We start from the raw sequence: 25,523 nt of genomic DNA on the forward strand, positions 1-25,523 counted from the left end.
AAAAATAAGTAAACAAAAACAAAACGAACTTATATGTACACTTACCAGTGGGTTGCCTCCCACCAAGCACTTGGTTTAAGTCATTAGCTTGACTTGGTGACTGGGATCAGTCTGGTTGAGCAGGAGGGCCTGTTCCAAAACAAGCTCCACAATCAGACATGTTCAGCTTCAAAACCCTGCTCAACAACCCTTTCACAGCAGCTTTCCCTTTCTCCTTTAGCTCATGTGTGATAATGGCTCTGACTTTAGAGAACGGTTTGGAGGTACCCTTGCACTTTACCTCATACTTAATGGAGTTCTCATCACACTTGAGAGGTATCAAAGGCATTGTAAGATCTCCCTTGACCCTTTTCTTCTGGACTTTCTATTTCACCATTGAATTCCCTCTGAATTTAGTAGGATCAGTGCTAGGATCTTCATCAGAGAACAACCTGCTCTCACCCTTATCACCATGCTCCTTCTCTGGAACAACCTTCAGCTTTTCTACATCAAACACTGAGATGCAAGAGGCGTGTGATGAGGAAGATATGGTGGGTACAGCGTTGTAGAAAACTTTCTTGTTGATGTTGGAGAAGCAGACTCTCTTGTTGGGCATATCGATGGTTGCTCCAACAGTAGCCATGAATGTCCTTCCAAATATCAAAGGCATCTCATGATCCTTGTTCATCTCAACAACTTGAAACTCAGCAGGAACAACACATTCCCCTACTTGAACATGAAGGCTGCGGATGGTTCCATATGGGACTGCTCTGGAAGAGTTTGCAAAGGTCAGGGTCAGCTGAGAACGCTCAACATCAGCAATACCCAAATCGTCTATAATAGCCTTTGAGACGAGATTCACACATGAACCAGAGTCACAAAGAGCGTCCTTGAAGGTTGTTCCTGCGATAGAACATGGGAAAACAAAGTTTCCAGGATCATCAACCTTAGACAATACCTTCGGTGCTGGTGTAGACAGTGCTTTGGTATAGAGGACCTTGATCTCCTCTTGAGTCTCTCTACAGTTTTTAAAGAACTTGAACAATTGACGAATCTGCAGAGCATCTTCGAATGCAAGTTCTTTAGGAAGCTTTCTCACCATCTTGTTAAAACCTATCAGATGTTCTTCACTAATGGGATCCATCAGATGTCTAGGTGGAATTGGATAGGGAACCCTGGGAACATAGACTCGAGATGGAGGAGTCTCAACAGATTCGTCGGGAGCAGTTACTGCAGAGCTAGCAGGCTGCTCTGTGTCTTCTTCTGCGCCTAGAACAGTCTCAGTGAACGGCTGCTCTATTGCATTACAATGCTCAGTCCTAGGATTTTTATCAGTTCTTCCCGGGAGCGTCTCTTGTTGCCTCTTGACACTCTCAACTGTTTGAGCAAGCTGAACATCGATCTTTCTTATATGGATCGCAAGATTGTCATACTTGTAATTCAGCTCAGTGAACATGTTGCCCATCCTAGTGTCCATTTATGTGGTTACCTGATTCAACCCCTTGGCCTGAACCTGCTCACCCTGCAACAACTATTGCATCATCATTCTCAGACCCTTCAGCTCATCTGATTGATTGTTCCCGGTAGCTGGAACAACTTGCTGATTGTTCTGCGGTTGTCGCTGGTTCTGGTTCTGAATCTGCCCGGCCGTAGCTTGTTCCATGTTAAAGACGTGTCTCCATTGCTCGCAGAGTTTAGAGCACCTTGGTATTTCCAGTCCACTCCATCATAGAAAATGTCCAAGAGGTAATCATCATCAAATCCATGGTGAGGACATTCTCTGCGATAGTCATTAAAGCGCTCCCATGCGTCGCAGAAAGGCTCATCAGTGAGCTGTCTGAAGGAGGTGATCTTATTCCTCAATGCAGTTGTTCTCGCCTTAGAGTAGAAATGGCTGAGGAACGCTGATCGGACATGTTCCCATGAAGTGAGAGAGCCGGTAGGGAGAGAGTTCAACCACCGTGCAGCTTTTCCATCAAGAGAGAATGGAAATAACATGCACCTGATGTAATCTGGTGGAACACCATTCGCACGAGTGAAACTGCAGACTTTTTCGAAGCTCTCAACATGCTTCATTGGAAATTTTGTAGAGAGACCAGAGAACACTTTTCTCTGTACTAGACCGATCAAAGCAGGCTTGATCTCGAAGTCCTGCCTGGTATAGGGTGGAGGAACAATGGCAGAGCGTGTAGTATGGATGTTACGCGGAAGGTTTCTCTGCCCGATTAGAACAGTCTGCGCCTGTTGTTCCTGCCGCACGAGAGCAGCCTGTTCAGCAACATCCTGCTGAGCTTGGATGGTCTGCTGCATCTGAAGCATCTGTTGTTGCATCTGTTGCAACTGAGCAGTGAGTTGCTCTTTATTGTTGTAGTCGCCCATTATGGCGTTGTTCGGCCCTGATTGTTGACGGTTTGTTCTTTTTAACCTTGTTAGCTCCTGGTTGCTAAATGTTACCAACTCTCCGAGTATGTCTACTGGTAATGCACCTGAAAAATTAGTTGCAACAAAAAGAATATAGCAATTTAGAGGTCTTAGACTAAATAAATAACCGAAAAATAAAGGTAAAAAGATGGTCCCCGGCAACGGCGCCAAATTGATATTACGTGTATACGCACACCAATAAACCTAATGTTCACACTACCACAATCGAATGGTATGTCGATATAGCACTTTAGGATCAAATCCACAGAGACCAACGGTTACACTTTATCTTTATGGGATCAATACTTAGCTAAAACAATATGGGGGTTTTAAGATTTGAGGGTTTTGTGAGAAACAAGTAACAAGATTAATTAAAGTATTCATATAATTAAAATGCTAGCCTAGGGTGGTTTGATCGGGTGTTAAACAAGTGTGAACCAAACAATTATTCAAGTTCAATTAAGAGCAAGTCTAGAACTCGGATCACTCAAATAGAACAGTCCACTGTCGTGGTACTACCCCCTATGCTGATCGATCTTGATACTTAACTCTCGTTTGGATTAAGACGCGACAGCAAGCAATAAAGATCAAGTCCGATATGTTCACAAAACACCCTAACATCTATTTTCGCTGGTTAGGGATGCAATGCTCATTCAAGTTATGTCTAGGAACCTATAACACTTTTGGTGAATAGATTAAACCTAGAATCAGACACTAAGTGGTTAACTTGATGCAAGCCTTAAGAACAACAATGAATGAAGACAATCGATTTATAACTTATTTATGTCAAGTTCACGGATCTAACACCCTATACTAAGCAAGCTGACTACTCAGCCATGAAGCAAGAAAACACAGAGACAGAGATATAAAGCAACATGAAATATGATTGAAATAAAGTAATAGGGTTCAGGGGGTTCTTCTCTAATTCGAGAGAGATGGCCTTCTCCCTTTACAAAGTAGCCAAATCTCAAGTCTCCAACTCTAAGGTCTGGTTTCTTCTCAAAGAAAAAAGCGTAGAATAGTCAGGAGAAACAGAAAAAGAAGATATATCAAAGCCACAGGCGGCTGGGAGAGAAAATAGAGAGATTAGGGCAAATCCCGAAATAAGTTGTAGTTTCCTTAAAAATCTCCGCCGCTGGAACATGCACTCTGGTTGTTCCGCTATCCGGAACAGCCACTCGGGTTGCTCCGCTATCCGGAACAGTCATCAAGACTGTTTTGTGTGAAAATCACCAAATTACACTGTTTTCTGCCTCTTTTGTTCCAGCTGGTCCATCTCCCATCCAATGCAACTCCAGACCATGACTCGAAAAGGACTAAGAAGACTCTATAAAGACTTGAAAACCAATTGAAAAACATATATACAAGATGTATAAAACACCATATATTAAATGGGTATCCGAACGACCACCCCTATCAGAGTCTATACTATTGTTTTGACTTTTGTCGTAACGGAAACTAATTTTGTGTGAAACCGGCAACATGCATGCCATAGTACTAGACAAGGTAATGCATGTGTTAAGTACAATCATGCCTTATCAGGAGTATAACAACAAAACAAATAATACTCTGCAGCTAGTTGGTTTTGTATTTGCTTGTTTGTAATCCCATGTTTATCATTACTTTACGAGATAACATCTTTGTTATGTATGATCAAAATCTTCTGCATTTAACAATTTCATAAATAATCATACAGATCAATATAAACAGTATTGCCAATGTGAGAATATGGTTAGCACTTAGCACACAAACATATACTATTGAATATTCTAGTCAAAACGTAAACGTCAAAGATAAGAGGCATTTATTTCTCAAATGCGTGTGAAATCCGTGTGTGCAATAATATGTCAACGCTCATAGAATAAACCCATGTCTACTGTCTTTACATTGACCTCTTAATAAAGTTAAACCTCTGTGCCAAACCTCCTCGTAGAATCAATGGTGACGGGTTCCATCCGAATTAATATAACAGTAAACTATAGTGTTAGTTATGCGTATGACCGTGGTTATTATATTTTTCTTTTAATAAAGAGTTATATTTGGTTTAAACTTTTAACCCTTTAAAATTCCGCACTACTTAACTTCCGTTCAATTAGCAACTTATTGCTAAATGTTAACACGTCTCCTATATAATTTAAGAAGCTTCGGTCGCATCGTATAACAATTGATGTGTGACAATATTGCATAATATTGTAGAGATACAAACGAACATGTTTCTTTCACCTGCTTATTAGAAAAACTTGATTAATTATTGAGAAGGGATTACAAAAACGAGGATGGTTTTCTATATATGGAAAACTTAATTAAATACTGGAAACAACACTCTGGAACAAGAACGTGTTGAGTATCTTTAACACACATGTCTGAAGATACGTTTTCACCAAGTTTTGCCATCGTGGGAATAACGTGGAGTTGGAGAGAGGGAGAGGAGTTTAAAATGTTTGAAGTATGGCTTAAATCTCGTATATCAGTGTGCTTTGTTGGCTTGTGTTCTGTTATCTGACGATAAAAAGGAACTATTAATTATGATATATCTATCTATACTTGCTTGTTGAAACTAAGGTGCATGACAAAATAGTTGAATACTAATCGGTAGCATGAACACGTCATATTAAAGCACATGAGAAAACTTTGGAAAAGAATCTTTAATAGATAAGAAGAATGGACGAGGATCGTGGGCCTCTTTATAACTTATGTTTTTTTCTAGGTGGTACCAAAGGAAAACAACATGAAAGTATATGTGCTTCAATTCTTGTTGAGAATATATATCTCTTTTGGTTTCGAGGGGATCGTGTTTGGGACCGTATAGTGTTCGTGAAGCCATCGGTGCGAGACAGTGTTATCCGAAAGCTACCAATGTGGTGTTTGGAGCTATGCATGGTTCATATATTATGCGTTTATATATATACTACTGATTATTCTATTTTGATGGATTTGCTTCCAAATATAATCCCAAAACATAGGTTAGAGGAACAGTCTCATTAACTACTTGTATCTTAATCTACTTCGGCCTCTTCGGGCACTTTCATGTTTCCTCATGATTAAGATGAATAGCTAAATAACGCAATTTGTTTTTACAGTTATGCATCAAAATAATATGAAATTTAAGATTATTAATATCTTCCAAGAAGTTGAAGAAAGAACTAAAATATTTCATTGTTTTGATGTTCTCTTATAAAATACAGAAAATGATATTTTCTTGCATTGCAATTTGTAAATGCATAGATGATCGACGTGCACGACAATAATAATACAACTTGTTAGGTCAACTACCCCATGTTATAGTTTAATCGTTGACAAAAAATGGTGTTTTAAATAACAACCCGTGGTTTGGGTCTACGTCAATGGCACGTTATTAGCGCACACAACACGATCTGTGCTTCTGTTCACATGACTAATCGTATAGTTTATTACACGAAAACCGGACTACAGAATATAATCGCATTCACGAGTGAATTGATCTCATGAAAAGAGATCATAAAATAGACATGTATATAAGTAAGAAGATAAATGTTGAAACAATGGCGTTCCATGCAGCTAAGGAATTAATAAAGGTGCTTTTAAGTAAAATATTGGTTTACTATTTAGTATTTGTCTACAACCTGCATGAAATCTTCTTTATTTTGGTGAATAAATTTAAACTGTCACAATAATTAGTTTGCGAAATTGTTTATTTCAGTTTATTTTCTCTCTTCTTTTTATAATCTCATCAATACACGAGACATTACAAATTCGACACGTGAGGAGAACCAAATAGCTGGCTGTAAAATTTTAGGTTCATATCATAAACAGTAGTCAACATTAGCATTCACAGATACACCGTCGGATCAACCTTTAGAAATATCTGATGGTTCGTATATGAGTTAACGGGACCACCCGCTTACCGAGATAGTCAATGGCTCTGTGTTTAAAGAGATGATAATCTTTTTCCTTTCGTAGTATTACTTTTTTTTGCTAAAAATACTACTTTTTTATTCGTCAGCTAATAATACTCTTAATTTTAAATAGTCACCATTTCTTCTCATTAGTCGTATTCAGTAATCCCTGTCTAGTAGAACTTTAGTTAAACCAGTATTTATAGTATTTAGTTAGAAATATTATTAGTTGATTCCCAATACAAGTAGATAATTAGGCGAATTAGAAGTTAAGAAAGACTTTGCTTACCACAATGACATAATGTCAAGTGAAGAGGGTTTCTAGAATAATGCGGAAAATCCTTTCAATAGAGTTTATGGTAATAGTTGTCCAAAAAAAAAAAAAATTTATGGTAATAATAATTTAATATCTGTTGTTGAAAAGTAAAAGTCTTCCACCAGGTTTTAATTGTTTTTTTTTTTTTGCTAAAGGGTAAATATCATTAACAAGATAACGAAGGTCTCACTACAAAGAATTGCAATCAAAATATGCAACTAAGCCATTCAGATGAAAAATGCCGAAAAAAAAATAAAAAACCCTAAACATCTAATTAAGATCACAAGTTTGATCAACAGAACAAGACTTCGACCTATCAGTTAAGCATCAAACATCAGCAAAGATTCCTTACAAGCGCTTCCAGGTACCAATAATGGTGAAGGCTATGCAGAGTCGGTTTACCTTAGAGGAAATCCAAAGAGTTTCTTTGCCGCGACGACGGAGGGCCAGCTACCACTCCGGTGCAGGCTTAGGAAGACTCCACGAATTCTCTCAGCCGCGACGACAAAGGGCCATGCAATCTACTCCGGTGCATGCTGAGGTACGCTCCGTTGAAACCGAAACCAGAAGCCTCTCGGAGAGCTCACACTCGAAAGAGGAGCAGCCAAAGCTTGTAGACGGAGTTGAAGATTGGGAGAAGCCATACGACTTTTTGAAAACAGGAAAAATCCATCAAAAGCAAGTCCCTTCCAGCGTGGTTTATAGAGACACAATGGGTCTGTCCTGAAGGACCCTGAGCATCAACCATCAAAGCACAACAGAGAGAAACAGAGCAACAACAGATATTACCATGGAAGCTGATACTTGAAGTTAAGAAGAGGCTCTCAGCGGAGAACCACGGCTCCGCCGCTCTCAGAGGAACAAATCCTGAGGAGAGGCTCTACGCACCTTGGATCTACGCGACTGACATACCACCAGGAGGCAAGTCGGGCGTGATGAGAGGAGAGGCAGCGACGCTTCCAAACTAATCACGATGGCTTGGGCTTAGATCTGACCCAGATCTAACGCTGGCGGTCTGGAGAGACGGAGAGGCAAAGCCACCATGATTCACGAGACCGTCTCGACCTCGACTGGGTTCCAGGGAAGAGAGGCACTCACCAGACTTCCGATTAGATTTGCAGTGACAAAAATCCAGAACCTAGAGACAAGAAGGAGGAGACAGCGATTCTGAAACGTAGCGGATATGGTTGAGGCAAGCTACAACTAACAAGTGGAGGAGGCCGACAGCCAAAGCTGCCGCCGACCTCTTCGAGCAAGATTAAGATGAAGAAACTAGGGTTTAGTCGGCGGAGATAGAGAGACCAAAGAAAGAAAATTACTTCGGTCTCCTCTCTCTTAATTCCGGCTTTTTTGCACTCAATTTCTAGTAGAATTTTTCCTTTGATTGATAGGTTTTAATTGTTATGAAAACACTTTAACAGGGTCATCAAATTATACAGGCAACCTATCGAATTATAATTAATTGTAATTATGGTTGACAATAACTAGAGTCCATAGAACTTGAAAGAATAAAGAAGATTCAAAATGGAACACACAATAAAATATAATTAACATTTACGAAGTCAAATATGCCAGTTATTATTTTTTAATCATTCATCTACTCCTTGACAACTCCTACCTTCTTGTCTCAACCAAAATCCAGCTGGGCCTCTTCTCTCCATCGAGTGTGAATTATGTTGACATTTTATCATCATGTTGTAATTTGCACTATTTTGCTTGTTTCTGTGTGTGAATGAATCATTGACAAATTTATAAATTTATAGAAACTTCCACACATTTGATTAAGCCACAGTTTTTTTTTTCCACTTTTTGATAACAAATTTTGTAAACAAATTATAAAAGATGGCGCGTCACGATTTTTGTTTTTAAAAGGATCTTTAATTTGAATAAACAATAAAATTCAGATGCCAGCTGGGGCCCAGTTACCTCGAACTTGAGGAGGAGACCAAACTCTTTGATTGCTTTATTCCATGGAAAGACTCAACTCAATCGCAACCGTTAGATCAAAACCTTACCAGTTGACTTTAATCACACAACCTGACCCGGTCACCTCCTTTCCCCATATATCACGCCATCCTCCCTCTCTCTTCTCATCCACCACCTCTCTCTCTCTCTCTCTCGTCTTCAAACGTTCCTCTCATTTCCTCAGAGCAACAAAACCAAAGAAGCTATACAGTGAGCTCATCATGGCCGTTGATCTAATGCGTTTCCCTAAGATGGATGATCAAAAGGCTATTCAGGAAGCTGCATCGCAAGGTCTACAGAGCATGGAACATCTGATTCGCGTTCTATCTACTAACCGCCCTGAACAACACAGCAACGTTGACTGCTCTGAGATCACCGACTTCACCGTTTCCAAATTCAAAACCGTTATTTCTCTCCTTAACCGCACAGGTCACGCCCGGTTCAGACGCGGACCGGTTCACTCAACTTCCTCATCTCCTCCGATACAACAGAGTCAAATCGTAAAAACCGCTCAATCTGAAGCTCCGGTTGTTTCTCAGCCGGCGAGAGCAACAACGAGTCTCCCTCCGGTTGTTGTGACTCCGTCGAGGCCGAGCGTAACACTCGACTTCACTAAACCGAGCATCTTCGGATCCAATTCCAAGAGCTCCGAGCTGGAGTTCTCCAAGGAGAACTTCAGCGTTTCTTTAAGCTCTTCCTTCATGACGTCAGCGTTAACCGGAGACGGCAGCGTGTCCAAGGGATCTTCAATCTTTGCTCCGTCGCAGACTGTCACATCCTCCGGTAAGCCGCCGCTGGCTGGTGGTCATCCTTATAGGAAAAGATGCATCGAGCATGAGCACTCTCGGGATTTTTCCGGCAAAATCTCAGGCACCGGACACGGCAAGTGCCATTGTAAGAAAAGGTATTGTTACGTCATCCACCTGTCACTTCCGTTATTTAATTTTCGAATATTCAACGCTAAGTTGACTATTACCCGCGTTATTTATTAATTAACAAATTTAATTAGCTGGATATATTCCCGGTTTAGTATAATTTACCGGTTATTTAAATGTATCCCTCGTATTTTATTGTGGCAAACCGACAATGACTAGAGAGTTGACTTTTAAACCCCTGATGCACGCAGCTTATTTTTAGCTAATCACCGCAAGCTACAAACCATTAGTTAAACTAATTTCGTTAATTAATTATCTTTTATTTATTAACTAAAGCAGAAAAAATCGGCCGAAGAGAACCGTGAGGGTACCGGCAATAAGTTCAAAGATCGCCGATATTCCACCGGACGAGTTTTCTTGGAGGAAGTACGGTCAAAAACCTATAAAGGGCTCACCACACCCACGGTAACTATCTTTTACACTCTTATAGTATCTACCGCTGATGTTTGTTTTGTCTGAATACGTGATCAAAATCTAAGTGTTATGATCCAGTGGTTACTACAAGTGTAGTACGTTTAGAGGATGTCCGGCGAGGAAACATGTGGAACGAGCTTTGGATGATCCAGCTATGCTTATAGTGACTTACGAAGGAGAGCACCATCACAAACAATCTCCGATGCAAATGAATGTTTCAGGCGTTAATGATTTGGTGTTTGCTTCGGCATGATTTTGACTTGTGCTGTTTTCTTTAATTTTTTTTATTACTAGATGGAATGATTTGTATATTTTCTTACTTAAAATATTTTAATTAGAAAATAGTCTCTGGTGGAATATATTTCTATGAAAATGATCTCGCGGTGCGTTATAAATATTAGACAATATCAGCATATACGGTACGGATATAAGGTAGTGGTTATGGAATTAATCGCGCACCAATAATATATAAAGATTACGGACTTCATTTTTTTCAATTATTCATTCTTTTGTTTTTATTAATACAGATATAAATATATAGTTGGTGGCTGTTGGGGAGTTTTTAAATGTAAAGTTTGACTAGAGGGTGAATGATTAGAAAGTCAATGAGTTATTAATGTGTTAGGTGGATTTGGGTGTTGAACTCACGTATAATTTGAGGTTTTTTTAAAATAAATGTGAATTTAATTTATTATCTTATGGTGGGTTCGAAACAAATTAAGGGTCAGCTATATTACTTTCTTTATGCATTTGGGTGTTGGGCTTGGAGTCTCGGACGAAGTTTCGTTTGACAACTTTTTTCCTCTTCCAAAGACAATTTCTTATTCATTTTCTCCTCTCAAATTCTCATTTATATCAACATACTTAGGCTTTTGTGTTTATAATGAATTATTATTATATAATCTGACTCATCTGACAATGATCCATAATGATAAGGCAAACACTTTGGCACGATGTATACAAAGTTGGAGAAGGACAAGTTCTCGCAATGTTAAGGGTATGAGTTTTTTAGTAACAAAGTTTCAGTTTCTGGTTAGGAAGGAAAAATCAAAGACCACTAACGCTTTGCCCCACCAACAAAAATAATTAAAGATGCACGATAACATGTATATAAATCCAAATTATGTGGTATAAGAAGATTAGGCTTGGGACCGATCGGTTATCCGGGCAATTTTAAGATATCCGGCGGATCCATAATTTTACTATCCTTATCCGGATCTGGGGTTCGCGCATATCCGGGTGTCGGATATCCTTCTAAAAATTATAATATCCGGCGGATATCCGGATCCGGATTTGGATCCTTAAAATAAATAAAAAATAATATTAATATATATAAAATATTAACAATAATTTAAAAATAAAAATATATAGAATGTTTTTAATTATTTCTAAGTATAATATTACAAAATTTACATAAAATTTTTATATACTATTATAAAAATGAAAATATATTAAATAAAATTAGTTTTTATATATAGATATTACTATTTTGAAATAGTTATTAATAAAATTTACGGATCCGGATATCCGGACTAAAAAATCAAGATATCCGGATCTGGATTCGGCTTTGACGGATCCAACATTTTACTATTCGGATCCGGATTCGGTCTCTTCGGATATCAGGATTTTCAGATCGAATTCGGATCGGATCACGGATCGAATCCGGATCTCGGATAAAAGTTTCAGGCCTAAAGAAGATACTCAATTGAGATTCTCGTAGAGCTTGTAAGCCTTTTGTGTTGCGACAAATGTTCCTGTCTTTCTCGCAAAATCTTTCAAAACCAAAGGCTTTGAACACCTTTTGATAGTGAAAGTTACATATTACAATTTAAACCATGGGCTACATCGCATCATGTACTAGTAGGCAGGCCCAAGTAAAGCTATCAAACCCCCACAACAAAAGTCCAAGCAATTACGCTTTTTAGCAAGATTATATATGTTGTTTTAGGCATTAATGTAACTCTCCTAAATAAAACCTATCATGATGTGCGAGGCAATAGACAAACCACAGGTACCTGTTGCCTGTTGGACTTAAGTTCAATTTATAATTCACGGATTAACCAATCTAGCTTAACTACTTTGATTATTTCTGCCAAAATATACATCCTTTAAAAAACATTTAACTATACGGGCAGATATATGTAGCATAGTTGAAGCCAAGAAGAAGTCATACATAAAAGATGATTCAACTATATAGATCCTAGTCATACATAACAGATGATTTAACTAAATATAATATAGTTGTAAAACATAATACATAACTAAACATGATCTTAAACCTGAAATCTAGTGGCTGGGCCAATCATATTATTTCAGAGTAAAAAAACTTAGCTACAAACAAGGTTATGTACCAGGTATACCAGTTACATTCATACTCATATACTAAGAATATATCTGAATATGATTATAAATATATCATAGATAAATGGTACTACTATTTTATTTATTTTTCCCAACTACTACTGTTTTTAGTATATTATCTGAACTTAACTGCTTTCAAAGATGAATTTTACTATCACACTTTAAAAGAGAATGGTCAACGTAAAATTTATTTTGGAACTTTTGGTGACATCTTAGACATTTATTTTTTTGTAGTACAACTGTACAAGTGATTTAATTCGGGCCTAACTCTTACGTTACCCGTTGAATATGGTGGTAAACTGCCACTAAAAGCAGACGCTCATAGGTCTGTACGAAATTAATCTAGAAAATTCATGACAAAAAAAAAAGATTCGAAAAATATGAACACACTTTTAAGAAAAAATATTCTTAAAGTAAATCACAAATTAAGCATAATTTTTCGACAGAAAATGCTTTAAAAAACAATTATCAAACAAAAAGTCATGTGATTACCATTTTGATTAGTTTATAGATTTTTTGATAACAAGTTTTTTTAACCAAAGTCGCAAGCAATGCCGTAAAACTCTGTGATGGACTGTCGTCATGCACTTTGGCAGTTTCCGTCGGGCATCGCGAGAAAAATAAAAAAATAAAACTGCCGAAAAACAATAAAGCCTTTCTCTTTTCGATCTTCTTCTCTCTCTTTTGGGTTTAATCTCGTTTTTTTAATATTCTTAATTTCTGGGCATCTCTCTCTCTCTGGAGAAAAAACTCACACCGTCTCGATTCTTCCGTCAAAAACTCTCTCTTTTGTCGCCGGATCAACTCTTCCCCGACGACTCAACACAGCAGAACCTTACCTCAACTTCATCTCTTTCATCTGTGTTCTCCTAGTTTATAAAGTAACCTCCTTTCAACGGTTGATTGGTAGCTGTGGAAATCTCTGTTTCTGGGTTTTGTTTGTTTTTTATTGCTAAACTAGTTTCCGGGTTTAGTTTGATTTCTCGAAACTTGTCTGAGTAAAAAAAAAAAACAAGGAAGAGTGATAAAGTTTCCATTTTTATTAGGATTATTGCTTTATTAACAATGGCGGAACCTTCTGGTGCTGTGGAACGAGGGATTCGAAGCTTAATATCAGCAAGAAACTCTCTAAAATCGAGTCTAGAGAAATCAAAATCCATCGGTTTAGCTTTGGAGAAAACCGGTCCTAGGTTTGACGAGATTGAGCAGAGACTACCTTCCCTCGAAGCCGCTGTGAGACCTATCCGAGCAGATAGAGAAGCTCTAATCGCTGTTGGTGGCCACATCAACAGAGCCGTTGGTCCTGCAGCTGCAGTCCTCAAAGTGTTCGACGCTGTCCACGGACTCGAGAAGTCTTTGCTATCCGACCCCAAGAACGACCTCTCCGGTTATCTATCGGTTCTAAAGCGGTTAGAGGAAGCGTTGAGGTTCCTAGGTGAGAACTGCGGGTTAGCTATCCAGTGGCTGGAAGATATCGTCGAGTATTTGGAAGATCACAGCGTTGCTGATGAGAAGTATCTTTCGACTCTGAAGAAGTCCTTGAGATTGCTTAGAGAGTTTCAACAAGAGAAAGCTAAGCTTGATGGTGGGCTTAAGGACGCTGCGTTAGACAAGCTGGAGAACGAGTTCAGGAGGCTGTTACAGGACAATAGCGTTCCACTTCCTATGGCGTCTCCGTCTTCGTTAGGAGAGCAGCAGCCTTGCATCGCGCCGTCTCAGCTGCCTGTGACTGTAATCCACAAACTGCAAGCCATCCTCGGGAGGCTCAGAGCGAACAACAGACTCGAGAAATGCGTTTCGGTGTACGTGGAAGTGAGGAGCTCTAACGTTAGAGCTAGTCTTCAAGCGCTTGACCTGGACTATCTAGACATCACTGTCACTGAGTTCAACGACGTCCAGAGCATAGAAGGTTATATATCTCAGTGGGGGAATCATTTGGAGTTTGCTGTTAAGCATCTCTTCGAAGCAGAGTTCAAGCTTTGCAACGAGGTGTTTGAGAGATTCGGCTCCAGTCTTTGGATGGATTGCTTCTCAAAGATAGCTGCTCAAGCGGGGATGCTTGCCTTTCTCCAGTTTGGTAAAACTGTCGCTGATAGTAAAAAAGATCCGATCAAGCTTCTGAAGCTGTTAGACATCTTTACTTCTTTAAACAAGCTGAGAGCTGATTTCAACCGTCTCTTCGGCGGAGAAGCTTGTATAGAGATCCAGAACTTCACAAGAGACCTCATCAAGAAGCTGATCGACGGCGGAGCTGAGATCTTCTGGGAGCTTCTGCCTCAAGTGAAGATCCAGAAGCAAATCCCGCCGCCTAGCGACGGCGGGGTGCCTAGGCTAGTCAGTTTTGTGACTGACTACTGCAACAAACTTATAGGAGATAAGTACAAATCAACGCTCACTCAAGTCCTGCTTATACACAAAAGCTGGAGATCAGAGAGGTTTCAAGAGAATCAGCTTATGGTTGAGGTGCTTAGGATAATCAAAATGATTGAGCAGAACATGGACGCGTGGATGAAAGCGTATCCGGATCAAACGCTTTCTCATTTCTTCGGTATGAACAATCATTATCATCTATACAAGAACTTGAAAGGTACGAGGATCGGAGATCAGTTGGGAGATGCGTGGCTGAAGGAGCATGATCAGTACAAAGAGTATTACGCTACAGTCTTTCTCAGAGACAGCTGGGGGAAGCTCCCTAGCCATCTGAGTAGGGAAGGGCTTATCATCTTCTCTGGTGGACACGCCACGGCTCGTGATCTCGTCAAGAAGAGGCTGAAGGCTTTCAACGATGCGTTCGATGAGATGTATAAGAAGCAGTCTACGTGGGTTGTGCCTGAGAAGGATCTGAGGGATAGAGTTTGTCAGCAGATTGTTCAGGCGGTTGTGCCTGTTTACAGAAGCTACATGCAAAACTATGGGCCGTTGGTTGAGAAAGATGCGAGTTCGAGTAAGTACGTGAGGTACACAGTGGTGGCTTTGGAGAAGATGCTCAGCTCTCTTTACATGCCTAAGCCTATGAGATATGGGAGTTTTAAAGGAACACCGCCGAGTGAGAAACTTAAGAATGAGGTTGACCTTAGACGTACTACTTCCGCTGTTGTCTGATTGAAGATGCCATGTTCTGTTGTGATCATATTGTGTCTGCTCTTCTTCAGTGGGGAAGCAGATGTACTCTTTTTATACGTATATAAATACTGTCAATCAGGTATAGCTTTTTTAGCCATTGATCCGAGTCCCTTTAGTTTCATTTTATTCTATTCAATGTTATAACCAGAAGATCAGCATGTTTCTTGTTCTTTAGTTGTTGTTCTACATTTGTGACTGTTATGAATTTTCAGATCAGCATCACCGAACCATTTTAGAGAAAGTAAATCAGTGTTATTAAGTGGCAGATGGGCTCTTAATTTTATGTTCAATTTGGCTCTTAATTTTATGACTTAATTTTATGAGAAAATCAAGAATGTAGTTGTACCACATAGTAACCATTCAAGTATTTAGGAGTTTTTACAATGCTAATGCGATGCTCAAAGTATTATTGTAATTTTCAGAAACCACAAATTCATCGTACAATTATGACATAATCAATTGTATATTGTCCACAAAATAATAGTTGTCAAATGAAAAAAAGACAATATGTTTAATTAAATTTAACAATTTGCTTAACCTTTACAACCATTTGTTGGCTAACATACATTAAATCTTTTTTTCATAACCTAACCAAAACAAACACAATCACAAAATTGATTAACCTCAACAGTTGTGATGACCTCAACAGTTGTGATGAACTGATTTTTATACGCTTCAGAAACTAATCAATCCCATTTTAAGAGTATTAGTATGTATATATGTAGGTTATTTGATTAAAAACGAGTCAAATACTCCCACAATTTCAGGCACATGAAACATTTGCTGTAAGATTTCAAATGTAAGGATAACCTAGTTAGCTATTTTTACCACATATCTTTAGATTAAAGGGAACCAAAGCCACAAATTAGAGATTAGTAGATGTTTCACTTTTCTTACAAGGAACACTAAAACTTGATCCGCGCACCCGCGCAGGTATTCTTCAATTTTTTTTTTAAATTATCTTATATAAATGGTAATATATATTTATAAAATTTATATGTATTAAATAATTGTTTAATACTAGCTCCACTCTTGAGCTAGTTTCTGGGTGTGAGTTAGGTCAATAACTAATAATCGATCATGATATTCATTCTCTATTAAACTTTGCTTCATCGAGATACATATACATACCCAAGACAGATTTTCCTTCCTCCGTAGCATCTTGCATATCATCTAGTTCAAACAAATCCTACATCATTCAAAAGTAAAGCCCGTAAGTCACTAAAAAAAATCATATATAATATAACATATATGTAAGTTGACTTATATGATAAATATAGAAATATGACTTATATATTATGTATGTTTTACATTTTAATTTTAGAAGATAAATATGATAAATATATAAATTATCTTTTTTTTTACATAAAAAAATTAGAAGTTATGCAAATATAATATATATATATATATATATATATATGTATAAGTATATATGTATAAAAAGTATAAAAATGAACAAACTCATGAGTCTCGTTCATATAACTGGTGTTCTAATTTTAGCTCGATCATTAAACTCATTTATTAAATGAGCTAAAAATATAAAGATTATGGTCATGAAAAACAGAACTGAGCTGAGCCAGCTCATGAGCTATAGCTCATTTTGACATCCCTACGATTACACTATATAACATGGTACGGTATATTAGCCTCTAAACGGATTTTATCGCGCACTCCAATAAACCAATTTCTTAATGCATACTGATATTATTACGTTGTTCATACACATATTTCTTATACAACGCACAAATATATAGAGAGTCTTACCATTTAAACTCGTCCTCTTTCAATGAGGATTAAAAATACGCAAACGAATAAGATAACGAGATCAAGCTTTTGTGGCAGCTCGATGCTCATCAATGGTGTCGAACAGGAACAAGTAGAAGAGGCTGTTTCTTTACAACGGTAAGATTACCAGCTTCTTCCATATCAATGTGTTCTTCACTAACCATCCCTTCAGGCAACTTCCAATCAAAGAAGTAAAGCAAACTCAACAGTCCTAATTCCACGGAAGCAAGCGCCATAGGCATTCCAGGACAACTCCTCCTACCAGAACCAAACGGCAACAGATCAAAGTGTTGTCCTCTGAAATCTACAGAACTGTTAGCAAACCGTTCAGGGATGAACTCTTCAGGATCGGTCCATCGCCTGGGGTCACGTCCTATGGCCCATACGTTGAGTTGGATTTGTGTTTTGGGAGGTATATCGTAGCCGTTGATCTTGACGTGAGACATTGTTTCTCTGGGGACTAATAATGGAGCTGCTGGGTGTAGCCTAAACGTTTCCTTGATTATGAGCTTTAGGTAACCAACTTTGTCAACGTCTTCTTCAGTGATCCTCTCCTTGTTGAGCCCTAGGGTGGTTCGGATCTCTTCTTGTGCCTTTCTCATCACTTTAGGGTTTCTAACGAGTTCTGTCATGGCCCATATCATGGTTATAGCTCCTGTATCTATCCCTGCAAGAAATATGTTCTGACAAAACACAAAAATACATAAAAACACATATAAGCACAAGGTTTGGAAATCAAGTCAGTGTTTGCATTTGTATGTGAATTTTTGTTTTGGTAACGTGAAGGTCACGTAAAATCAGATGCAAACAAATGAAATGAATGATCAAGACCTATATAATTGTAGTATAGTGGTCTGGTCCTAGTAGTTGGTTTTAAAATCCATCTTACTGCTACCTACATGGAGACTGTATCTTTGTAATTAATACTCTCTTTGTTTTACAAAATATCATTTTGATATTTTTTTCTTGATTCACAAATGGTATTATAATTTCAATGCAATTTTCATCTATTTTAATTTTAATACTAATCGAAAAATGCTTCAATCTTATAAATAATTTAATTTATCTCAAAACTACTGGTTAAACAAATGCATTTATTGAAAATATAAATATAATTCAATTATTTCTTACTTTATGCGAATATGTGAAAATGATATTTTTTTTATGAGTGAGTATAATGTAACACTTAGCAAGATAGATTTGAGATTATTACCATGAGTACTCCCTTGATATTACTAATGTTGATCAGCTTGAAATAATCTTTCTTCCCTTGTTTCTCCATCATATCCAACAAGAGTGCAACAATATCCGCCGCAGAGTCAATAGCTTTCTTCCCTGCTGCTTCAGGCTTCAAATGGTCATCAATCACATGCTGGTAAAAGGCATCAAGCTCTTCAAACACTTTGTTTATCCTCTTGTGTCCACCAAACAACCAATCTAACAATCTCCCAAGTCCACCAGGGAAAACATCAGAGCAAGTGAAACTACCAAGAGCAACCAATGCATCACGTACAAGCTCTTCGATTCTATCTTGTTCAATCACAAACCCACTCTCGTTGAAGTTCTGTCCTAAAGCCACTCTACAAATGATGCTTGCGGTTAAAGAGAAAAAGGTTTTGTTTAGATCAACAGGAGATTGTTTTAAAGAAGATTCTGAAACCTTTTTCACCATGAATCCAACCTCTTCCTCTCTGATGTTCTTGAATGAATGAACCTTCTTGAGGCTGAATAGCTCGACGACAGCGAGCTTCCGCATCTCTCGCCAGTACTCGCCGTACTGCGCGAAGCTGATGTCTTTGAAACCGTATGAGAGTTTTCCCGTGGCGACAGTCTTTGGTCTGCTGCAGCATCCAAGGTCATTGGTTCTAAGGACTTCTTCGGCTGCTTCACTCGAGGAGATGACAACGGTTGGAACGAAGCCGAGATGAAGAAGCACCACGGGTCCGTATTTGATGGAGAGGTGGTGAAAGCAACGGTGAGGTAGTCCTGCGAGTTGGTGCAAGTTTCCGATGATGGGAAGCGTTGGAGGCCTCGGAGGAAGATATAGTGTTTTGTTTTCCTTAATCTTTCTCACGAAAGAGATTAACGAGACAAACGTGAGAAGCAAGAAAACCCATGAGAAACAGAGAAAGATAGACATTTTTTCTTTTTTTCTTGGAGAGATGAGCTTAAGCTTGGTTTTTGTATCAATTATTTATAGGTAAGAAGATACTAGAAAGTTGATGACGTTGACGTTCAAAGACAAGTGGTTTTTTTGTGGCTCACAACGTTTTGTAGATTTAAACAAATGTAACACCATCGTTGAGAGTATTCCACGTGAAAGAGTTTTAGCTGGTTTTGTTTGTCTTGTCGCAAGCTCGAGCAGAGAAAGAGGACAAACCGGAAGATTGTGGCTATCAAAACTAGTTTGTTTATGTTCTTGGGTTATGTTTGAATGGGATCCATTTTTCTGCTCTTGTTTATTTTTCTTCTAGGACTTTGTTTCTTGGAGAGATGGGCTTAAGCTTTGTCTTTGTATGAATTATTGCATGCAAGATAAGTGGTAACGTTAACTTTCCAAATCAAGTTGGTTTTTGTGGTTGATAGTACTTTTGTGGATTTAAATCAATGCAAATTCATCGTAACATGTAGGACTGTCAATGTTCAGAGTTCAGACTCTTCCACCGTCCCACGTGCACGTTTTCTTATTGATTTGTGTCGGCGCGAGCATGGAGATACAGAGGACCATACCGGAACGTTGTGACTATCAATTTTTTTGGTGTACATTTAAATTTGGTTTTCTATTATAAGATAAGATAATATCCATTCTGTTTCATAAAGAATGTCACTTTGACATTTTTCACACTGATTAATAAAATGATTGAAATGCATTAAATATTTTATTAATTACACATATTCAACCAATAGTACGTGAGATCAATGAAATTATTTATAAAATCAATGCATTCGTAATTAATTTTAAGCTGAAAGTTGCATTTGAATTCTAAAATGACACTTTTTTTGTAGCAAAAAAAAATGTTAAAGTAACACTTAATATGAAATAGAAGGAATACTATTTAGGAATTTTAAGTTTTAACTATTTTACGTGATTCTAAATTATTTGTGTAACTAGATTTATATTTTGACGATTTTATGCTACCATTAAGATTTACCCTTCGTTTTGGACCTTTTATACCCAACAGCTGTGGTAACATCTGTCACTTTAATAGCAAAAACCAAAAAGAGCTACGTGTTGGTTGTCACCATGAGACACAAATATCGCATTCGCACGTCAGGCAGAGATGAAGATGATGAATTGGAGAGGAAATGATATAATACTTTGTTTCTCTGTGAATGCTTAACCTTTTCTGTCTGTAACTCAAAGTTTCACAAATAAGGATGCGCAGTACATCAATATCTTGGCAAAAAGAAAAGTATATTGCTTTGCTTGAGAGCAAGAAACCTTATAACCTTGTTCACAGGCATGAATCAGAAAGTTGTAATAGCAAAAGAAATTAATTCATGCAACTTATTTTGACCCTGGAGCTGACGGGTCTGAAGATGTAAGGCTGGCCGGCATAAGCGAACTCAGCTGTGGCTCCAGCTGGCATAACTTCTCCATTAATCAGAAGACACGTTCTTCCTTGTGGGCGAAGTAGCCATGGCTTGACAGGATTCACAGGAGCAAACCCTCCGCATGAGAGAGTCACCTGCTTCTGAGGACAGTTACACGTGTTGACAACCGTCACTTTCCACTCCGGTTGTCCGGCAACTTGTCTCCCCGTCCTCACCGCGCCGATCTGGAGGTCACTGAAAGCGCAGCGGCATTGTCCTGTGTGGGTTATGTGTCCTTTTTTATCAGTTTTGTAACTCTATGTGTATATGAAAAAGAATGGAGACATATGGATATACTTGTAACATATATATATAGAGAAAGACATCCTAAATATATGAAACAATATCTTAAATATTTGAAATCTCATTTCAGATCATATATTTTCATATAATATAATCCAAAGAACAGAAGCATCAAACGAAAAAAAAAAAACGGATTAAGCATCCCATGATGATGACTGGATATTAAGATTAGATATATGCACTAAACGCATGAAATTTCTGAGATATATGCAAAAAGCCTTTAGAGATTCGATTACATTACCTTGAGTAACCATAGACAGAAGTAGAAACATAAGAAAATACTTAAGAGCAAATGCCATTGTTATTGTGATTTTTGTTTTTTAAGAGATGGAGAGTGAGAAAAGAATCTGTCAAGTTTATATAGCCATTGCGTATGTTAACGTGAAGTCTCTTGCTTCCGTAATTAATAACCAATAGAGTTACAATTCTTGAATTCATTAGAATCTATAAACCTTTTTTTTGGAACGATATTATATTATATAAACACAATTAATAAATAAACGACAATCTTGTAACTAAATATACTCCATCGATTCTGTAATATAAGATACTCCGATCCCTCCGTTTCAAATTAATTATCGTTATAACTTATAATTTTGTTAAAAAATAAATGTCGTTTTATGATTTCAATGCAATTTTCTACTAATTTCTCTATTTATCCCTAATTAAACTAAGATAAACAATAAATGTTATGCAATTATAATGGTTAAACAAGGGTAAATTTGAGCATTTAACTAGTTTCTTAATTTGTGTGCAAAACTCTAGAACGACAACTAATTTGAAACGGAGAGAGTATTTGAGAGAAAATTTGATGTTTCAAAATATAAAATTAATATTTTAAAGATAATTTTAACTTTATTGAAAATTGATTGACTAATAATATTCCCTCATTTCTTAAAGATGAATGTACTGGTAAGAAAACATATTAATTATGAATCGTTTTTTTTTAAATTATCAAATTCCAATGCTTTTTAACCAATAGTTTTTCAATAAATTCAATTAATTTTATTAAAATTTGTAATTTTTGTATAGAAAACATAAAAAAAAACTATTTTTTTGGAACAATTTCTCTAAAATTTTTATCTTAGTGAAACAGAGGGAGTATGTTACTTCATAAATATTGGTTAACTCGATTTAAAGTTATATTATTAAAAAAATATTTTTACAAAATAAATTTCCTAATCCTTATACTTTTAATCAAAACATTTTTTATTACGAAATGAATAGAGTATTTATAGACCCGTTGGCAATGTATATTATTACTTGTTGACTGCTTGTAAATGGCTCATGGCTGGTCAACACATCTTCAATTCCATTTATGACATTTAAGGTAGCGGAAGGTGTATATCTCTTTGCTCTTTACGTGGTTACTGTCTTTATTTGTATTGTCATTCATGGAGAAATTTTTTTTTTTGTCACTAAACATACTTAAATTAAAGCCCAAAAAAGGCAAAGTCGGCCCACTAGGTGGGGGATTACACAGAAACAGCTCTAAGGGTCTGTTTAGCCAAAGAGTCTGCTCTTTCATTGTTCTTGCGTGGAATATGAGAAAAAACGATAAAATCAAACTCAGAGGAGATTTCTTGAATATCTCTGACGATACTCACAATTTCCTTCATCTGTTGTTTGTTGTTGATTGCTGCTATGAACGTTAAGCTGTCGGAGCAAACCCTGAGCTTTGAGAGCTTCATTGTTGCCGCCATACAGAGGCTTGATCTGACTGCAGTTGTCCAGGAGAAATTAAACTACGTATGTTGATCATTTCTTAGATATTTAGATGATCATGAAAGCGTGGTCGAATAATGCAGTTGCAATGAGTATTGTTTTTTTAACGGCCTAGATGAAAGTGTGGCTTAGAGAAATAAAACGATAAACACTACAATTGTTTGGTCACCAAAATGTGAACAGTAATAGATACTACTAATAAAATGACATAAAACTCAATAATAAAACGCGTACATATTTATTAGTCTATATATATATATATGTGTGTGTGTAATAATGATCATCAGTTTTACATGCTCATCAACTAACAAACATGAACAAATACCAAATTAAACTAAGGGCAGAAAATTTAAGAGCAAGCGATTCCACCCGACTCCATTTGGATATCGAACTTCTTGGCCCATACGTATTTGAAAACGAAGTCAGTATGGCCATATAGATTGTTGGTTATCTTACACTCGTTACCGGATATCGATATCTGCGAATGGTCGATGGGCGTGAGCGATTTTAAACCGACACATGTCAATACTATGTCAGTGCCTGTGCAGGTGCAAGGGTTCGTCACTCTCACTTCCCATTCTGGTGTATTCTTGATCATTTTTCCGGTTTTGGATTGCTTCAGATATATATTCTCAAAGGTTCCGGGTCCATAACACCCAAATCCTAAATATTTCAAGGGCAAAATAATTATGAAAGAAAATTAGTTATAGAATACACATTACGTGATGTTACGTTAAAAACGGTGTAAGCTTTAAACAAATTGGATCTGTTATATATAATAATGTGCGACGATTGTAACATTTTGTTCTATATAAATGTATTATATAACTATACCTTGGGAGACGAAAGCAAAGAGGAGAATGAGGCAAAGGAATTTGCATGCATTTGTTTTCATGGTTTGATGTTTGGATATTTATCAGAGAATATGTAAAACTTAGTAAATATGAGAATGTGGCTGATAAATTGTGATGTTAGTGTTATTTATAGGGAGGTATTGGGTTTATTTTATAGAATAAAATATCTTTTATGATTAAAAATTATAATTTGCCATTTATGTAACAATATTTTTTGTTTTGACTTTGATTTGACTAATTTAGTAAAATTAATTTACAATAATTAATTTTGATTATGCTATATTTACATTTAATGAAAGATATGTATATATTTAAAACTATAATTTGGCAACAAATTATCTAGTGTAATTAAATATTTTTATATTTCCATTATTACATTTTTAGTGTTATATTTGATGATATTGATTTAATTACAATCTATTAGTTATTAGCATATTTCAAAAATCTTATCATAAAATACAAAATTACATAAATATATATCTATGTCATAATTAGTTTTAAACAATATCATGTTTAATAGTAAGTCATGTTTTTATTGAGAATGAATACAATGGAGATTCAATCAATTCTTTTTTAAAAAAATACTTGCTAAATAATATCTAGACGTTGGTGGTCAAGTGGTGTGAGGCGGCTCGCAATGGTCCTAAGGGCCGCGAGTTCGAACCTCCCCTCTCAGATATACCTCTACGCCGGGCCACCCGGGCCCACCCTGCTACTCCTAGGGTGGAAATGACGTGGCTGCTGCGGGCCTCGAGGGATGTCTGGGCCCCGACCTGGGACCCTCGGTTAACAAAAAAAATATATATACATATATATATATATATGTAATAATGATCATCAGCTTCACTTGCTCATCAGCTCAAGTAACTAAACAAACATGAACAAAGACCAAATTAAACCAAGGGCAGAAAATTTAAGAGCAAGCTACTTCGCCCGACTTGATCTTGATATCGAACTTCTCGGTCTATACGTATTTGAAAACAAAGTCAGTTTCGCCATATAGATTGTTGATGAGCGAACACTCGTTACCGGATACCGATATTTGCGAACGGTCGATGGGTGTGAGCGATTTGAAACCGACACATGACAACACTATGTCAGTTCCTGTGCAGGAATAAGGGTTCGTCAATATCACTTCCCACTCTGGTGTGTTCTTGATCATTTTTCCGGTTTTTGATTGTTTCAGTGATATATCACTAAAGGATCTAGAACACCAAAATCCTAAATTTTCCAAGGGCAAAAAAATTATGAAAGAAAATTAGTTATAGAATACATATTACGTGCTGTTACGTTAAAACTTCAAACGAATTAGATCTGGTATATATAATAATGTGTGAAGATTTTAACATTTTGTTCCATATAAATGTATATATAGATAACACTATACCTTGGGCGACGAAGTCAAAGAGGAGAATGAGGCAAAGGAATTTGCATGCGTTTGTTGCCATGGTTTGATCTTTGGATATTTATCAGAGTATATGAAACTTAGTGAATGTAAGAATGTGGCAGCTCAATTGTGATGTTAGTGTTATTTACAGGGAGATATTGGGTTTATTTAATACAATAAAAAGTTTTGGTAGAGTTATAGGTTATGTTAACCAAAGAAAGAAGTGGGTAACGGTTGTAGCTCCTTATCCTTATGTAGCCACTCAATGCCCCATCAGTTTGCTTCTCGATACTCACATTCACAAGAGCATCCTCACCAAACACACTTTTTGCATATAAATTTGCTGATAGGAACCCGCATTCTCCTTCTATTGCAGATCTGCAAACAGAGAGAAGAATCAATTAGTAACAAGAGTTTCGGTCTATATAATGGGAAGAAAATAAGAATCTGAACTTAGACACTTCATGCTTGTGGATTTGATTATGT

General features: G+C 37.1%; 7 protein-coding genes across 9 annotated transcripts; 2 read left to right on the forward strand and 5 right to left on the reverse strand.

Annotated features, from left to right (window-relative positions):
- Positions 1–364: 364 nt before the first annotated feature.
- Positions 365–1,456, reverse strand: LOC106329311. Its single transcript, XM_013767955.1, has one exon. The coding sequence runs from the start codon at positions 1,454–1,456 to the stop codon at positions 365–367; it is 1,092 nt and encodes a 363-aa protein (XP_013623409.1).
- Positions 1,457–8,661: 7,205 nt separating this feature from the next.
- LOC106309106 (probable WRKY transcription factor 11) lies at positions 8,662–10,318 on the forward strand. Of its 2 annotated transcripts, none has more exons than XM_013746198.1 (3): positions 8,662–9,460; positions 9,768–9,896; positions 9,984–10,318. In XM_013746198.1, the coding sequence occupies exons 1-3, from the start codon at positions 8,778–8,780 to the stop codon at positions 10,156–10,158; spliced, it is 987 nt and encodes a 328-aa protein (XP_013601652.1). In that variant the 5' UTR covers positions 8,662–8,777; the 3' UTR covers positions 10,159–10,318. The 2 variants fall into 2 exon arrangements, with proteins under 2 accessions (XP_013601652.1, XP_013601701.1); XM_013746247.1 differs by having other exon boundaries at positions 9,771–9,896; positions 9,984–10,317.
- Positions 10,319–12,924: 2,606 nt separating this feature from the next.
- Positions 12,925–15,654, forward strand: LOC106314897 (exocyst complex component EXO70A1-like). The gene has a single exon (XM_013752701.1). The coding sequence runs from the start codon at positions 13,332–13,334 to the stop codon at positions 15,366–15,368; it is 2,037 nt and encodes a 678-aa protein (XP_013608155.1). The 5' UTR covers positions 12,925–13,331; the 3' UTR covers positions 15,369–15,654.
- Positions 15,655–17,227: 1,573 nt separating this feature from the next.
- Positions 17,228–19,314, reverse strand: LOC106328219 (cytochrome P450 71B2-like). Of its 2 annotated transcripts, XM_013766629.1 has the most exons (3): positions 18,944–19,024; positions 18,388–18,873; positions 17,228–17,857 (listed from the first exon to the last, which is right to left on the reverse strand). In XM_013766629.1, the coding sequence occupies exons 1-3, from the start codon at positions 19,022–19,024 to the stop codon at positions 17,243–17,245; spliced, it is 1,182 nt and encodes a 393-aa protein (XP_013622083.1). In that variant the 3' UTR covers positions 17,228–17,242. The 2 variants fall into 2 exon arrangements, with proteins under 2 accessions (XP_013622083.1, XP_013622074.1); XM_013766620.1 differs by having other exon boundaries at positions 18,388–19,314.
- A 1,295-nt stretch (positions 19,315–20,609) lies between these two features.
- LOC106302867 lies at positions 20,610–21,380 on the reverse strand. The gene is made up of 2 exons (XM_013739278.1): positions 21,313–21,380; positions 20,610–20,985 (listed from the first exon to the last, which is right to left on the reverse strand). The coding sequence occupies exons 1-2, from the start codon at positions 21,368–21,370 to the stop codon at positions 20,669–20,671; spliced, it is 375 nt and encodes a 124-aa protein (XP_013594732.1). The 5' UTR covers positions 21,371–21,380; the 3' UTR covers positions 20,610–20,668.
- A 1,684-nt stretch (positions 21,381–23,064) lies between these two features.
- Positions 23,065–23,754, reverse strand: LOC106302636. The gene is made up of 2 exons (XM_013739104.1): positions 23,631–23,754; positions 23,065–23,459 (listed from the first exon to the last, which is right to left on the reverse strand). Exons 1-2 carry the CDS (start codon positions 23,689–23,691, stop codon positions 23,146–23,148), a joined length of 375 nt encoding a protein of 124 aa, XP_013594558.1. The 5' UTR covers positions 23,692–23,754; the 3' UTR covers positions 23,065–23,145.
- Positions 23,755–24,614: 860 nt separating this feature from the next.
- Positions 24,615–25,098, reverse strand: LOC106329320. Its single transcript, XM_013767962.1, has 2 exons — positions 25,038–25,098; positions 24,615–24,871 (listed from the first exon to the last, which is right to left on the reverse strand). Exons 1-2 carry the CDS (start codon positions 25,096–25,098, stop codon positions 24,615–24,617), a joined length of 318 nt encoding a protein of 105 aa, XP_013623416.1.
- Between the last annotated feature and the right edge of the window lie 425 nt (positions 25,099–25,523).

This window comes from Brassica oleracea, chromosome C1, assembly GCF_000695525.1.
Source record: "Brassica oleracea var. oleracea cultivar TO1000 chromosome C1, BOL, whole genome shotgun sequence".
Taxonomy (NCBI): domain Eukaryota; kingdom Viridiplantae; phylum Streptophyta; class Magnoliopsida; order Brassicales; family Brassicaceae; genus Brassica; species Brassica oleracea.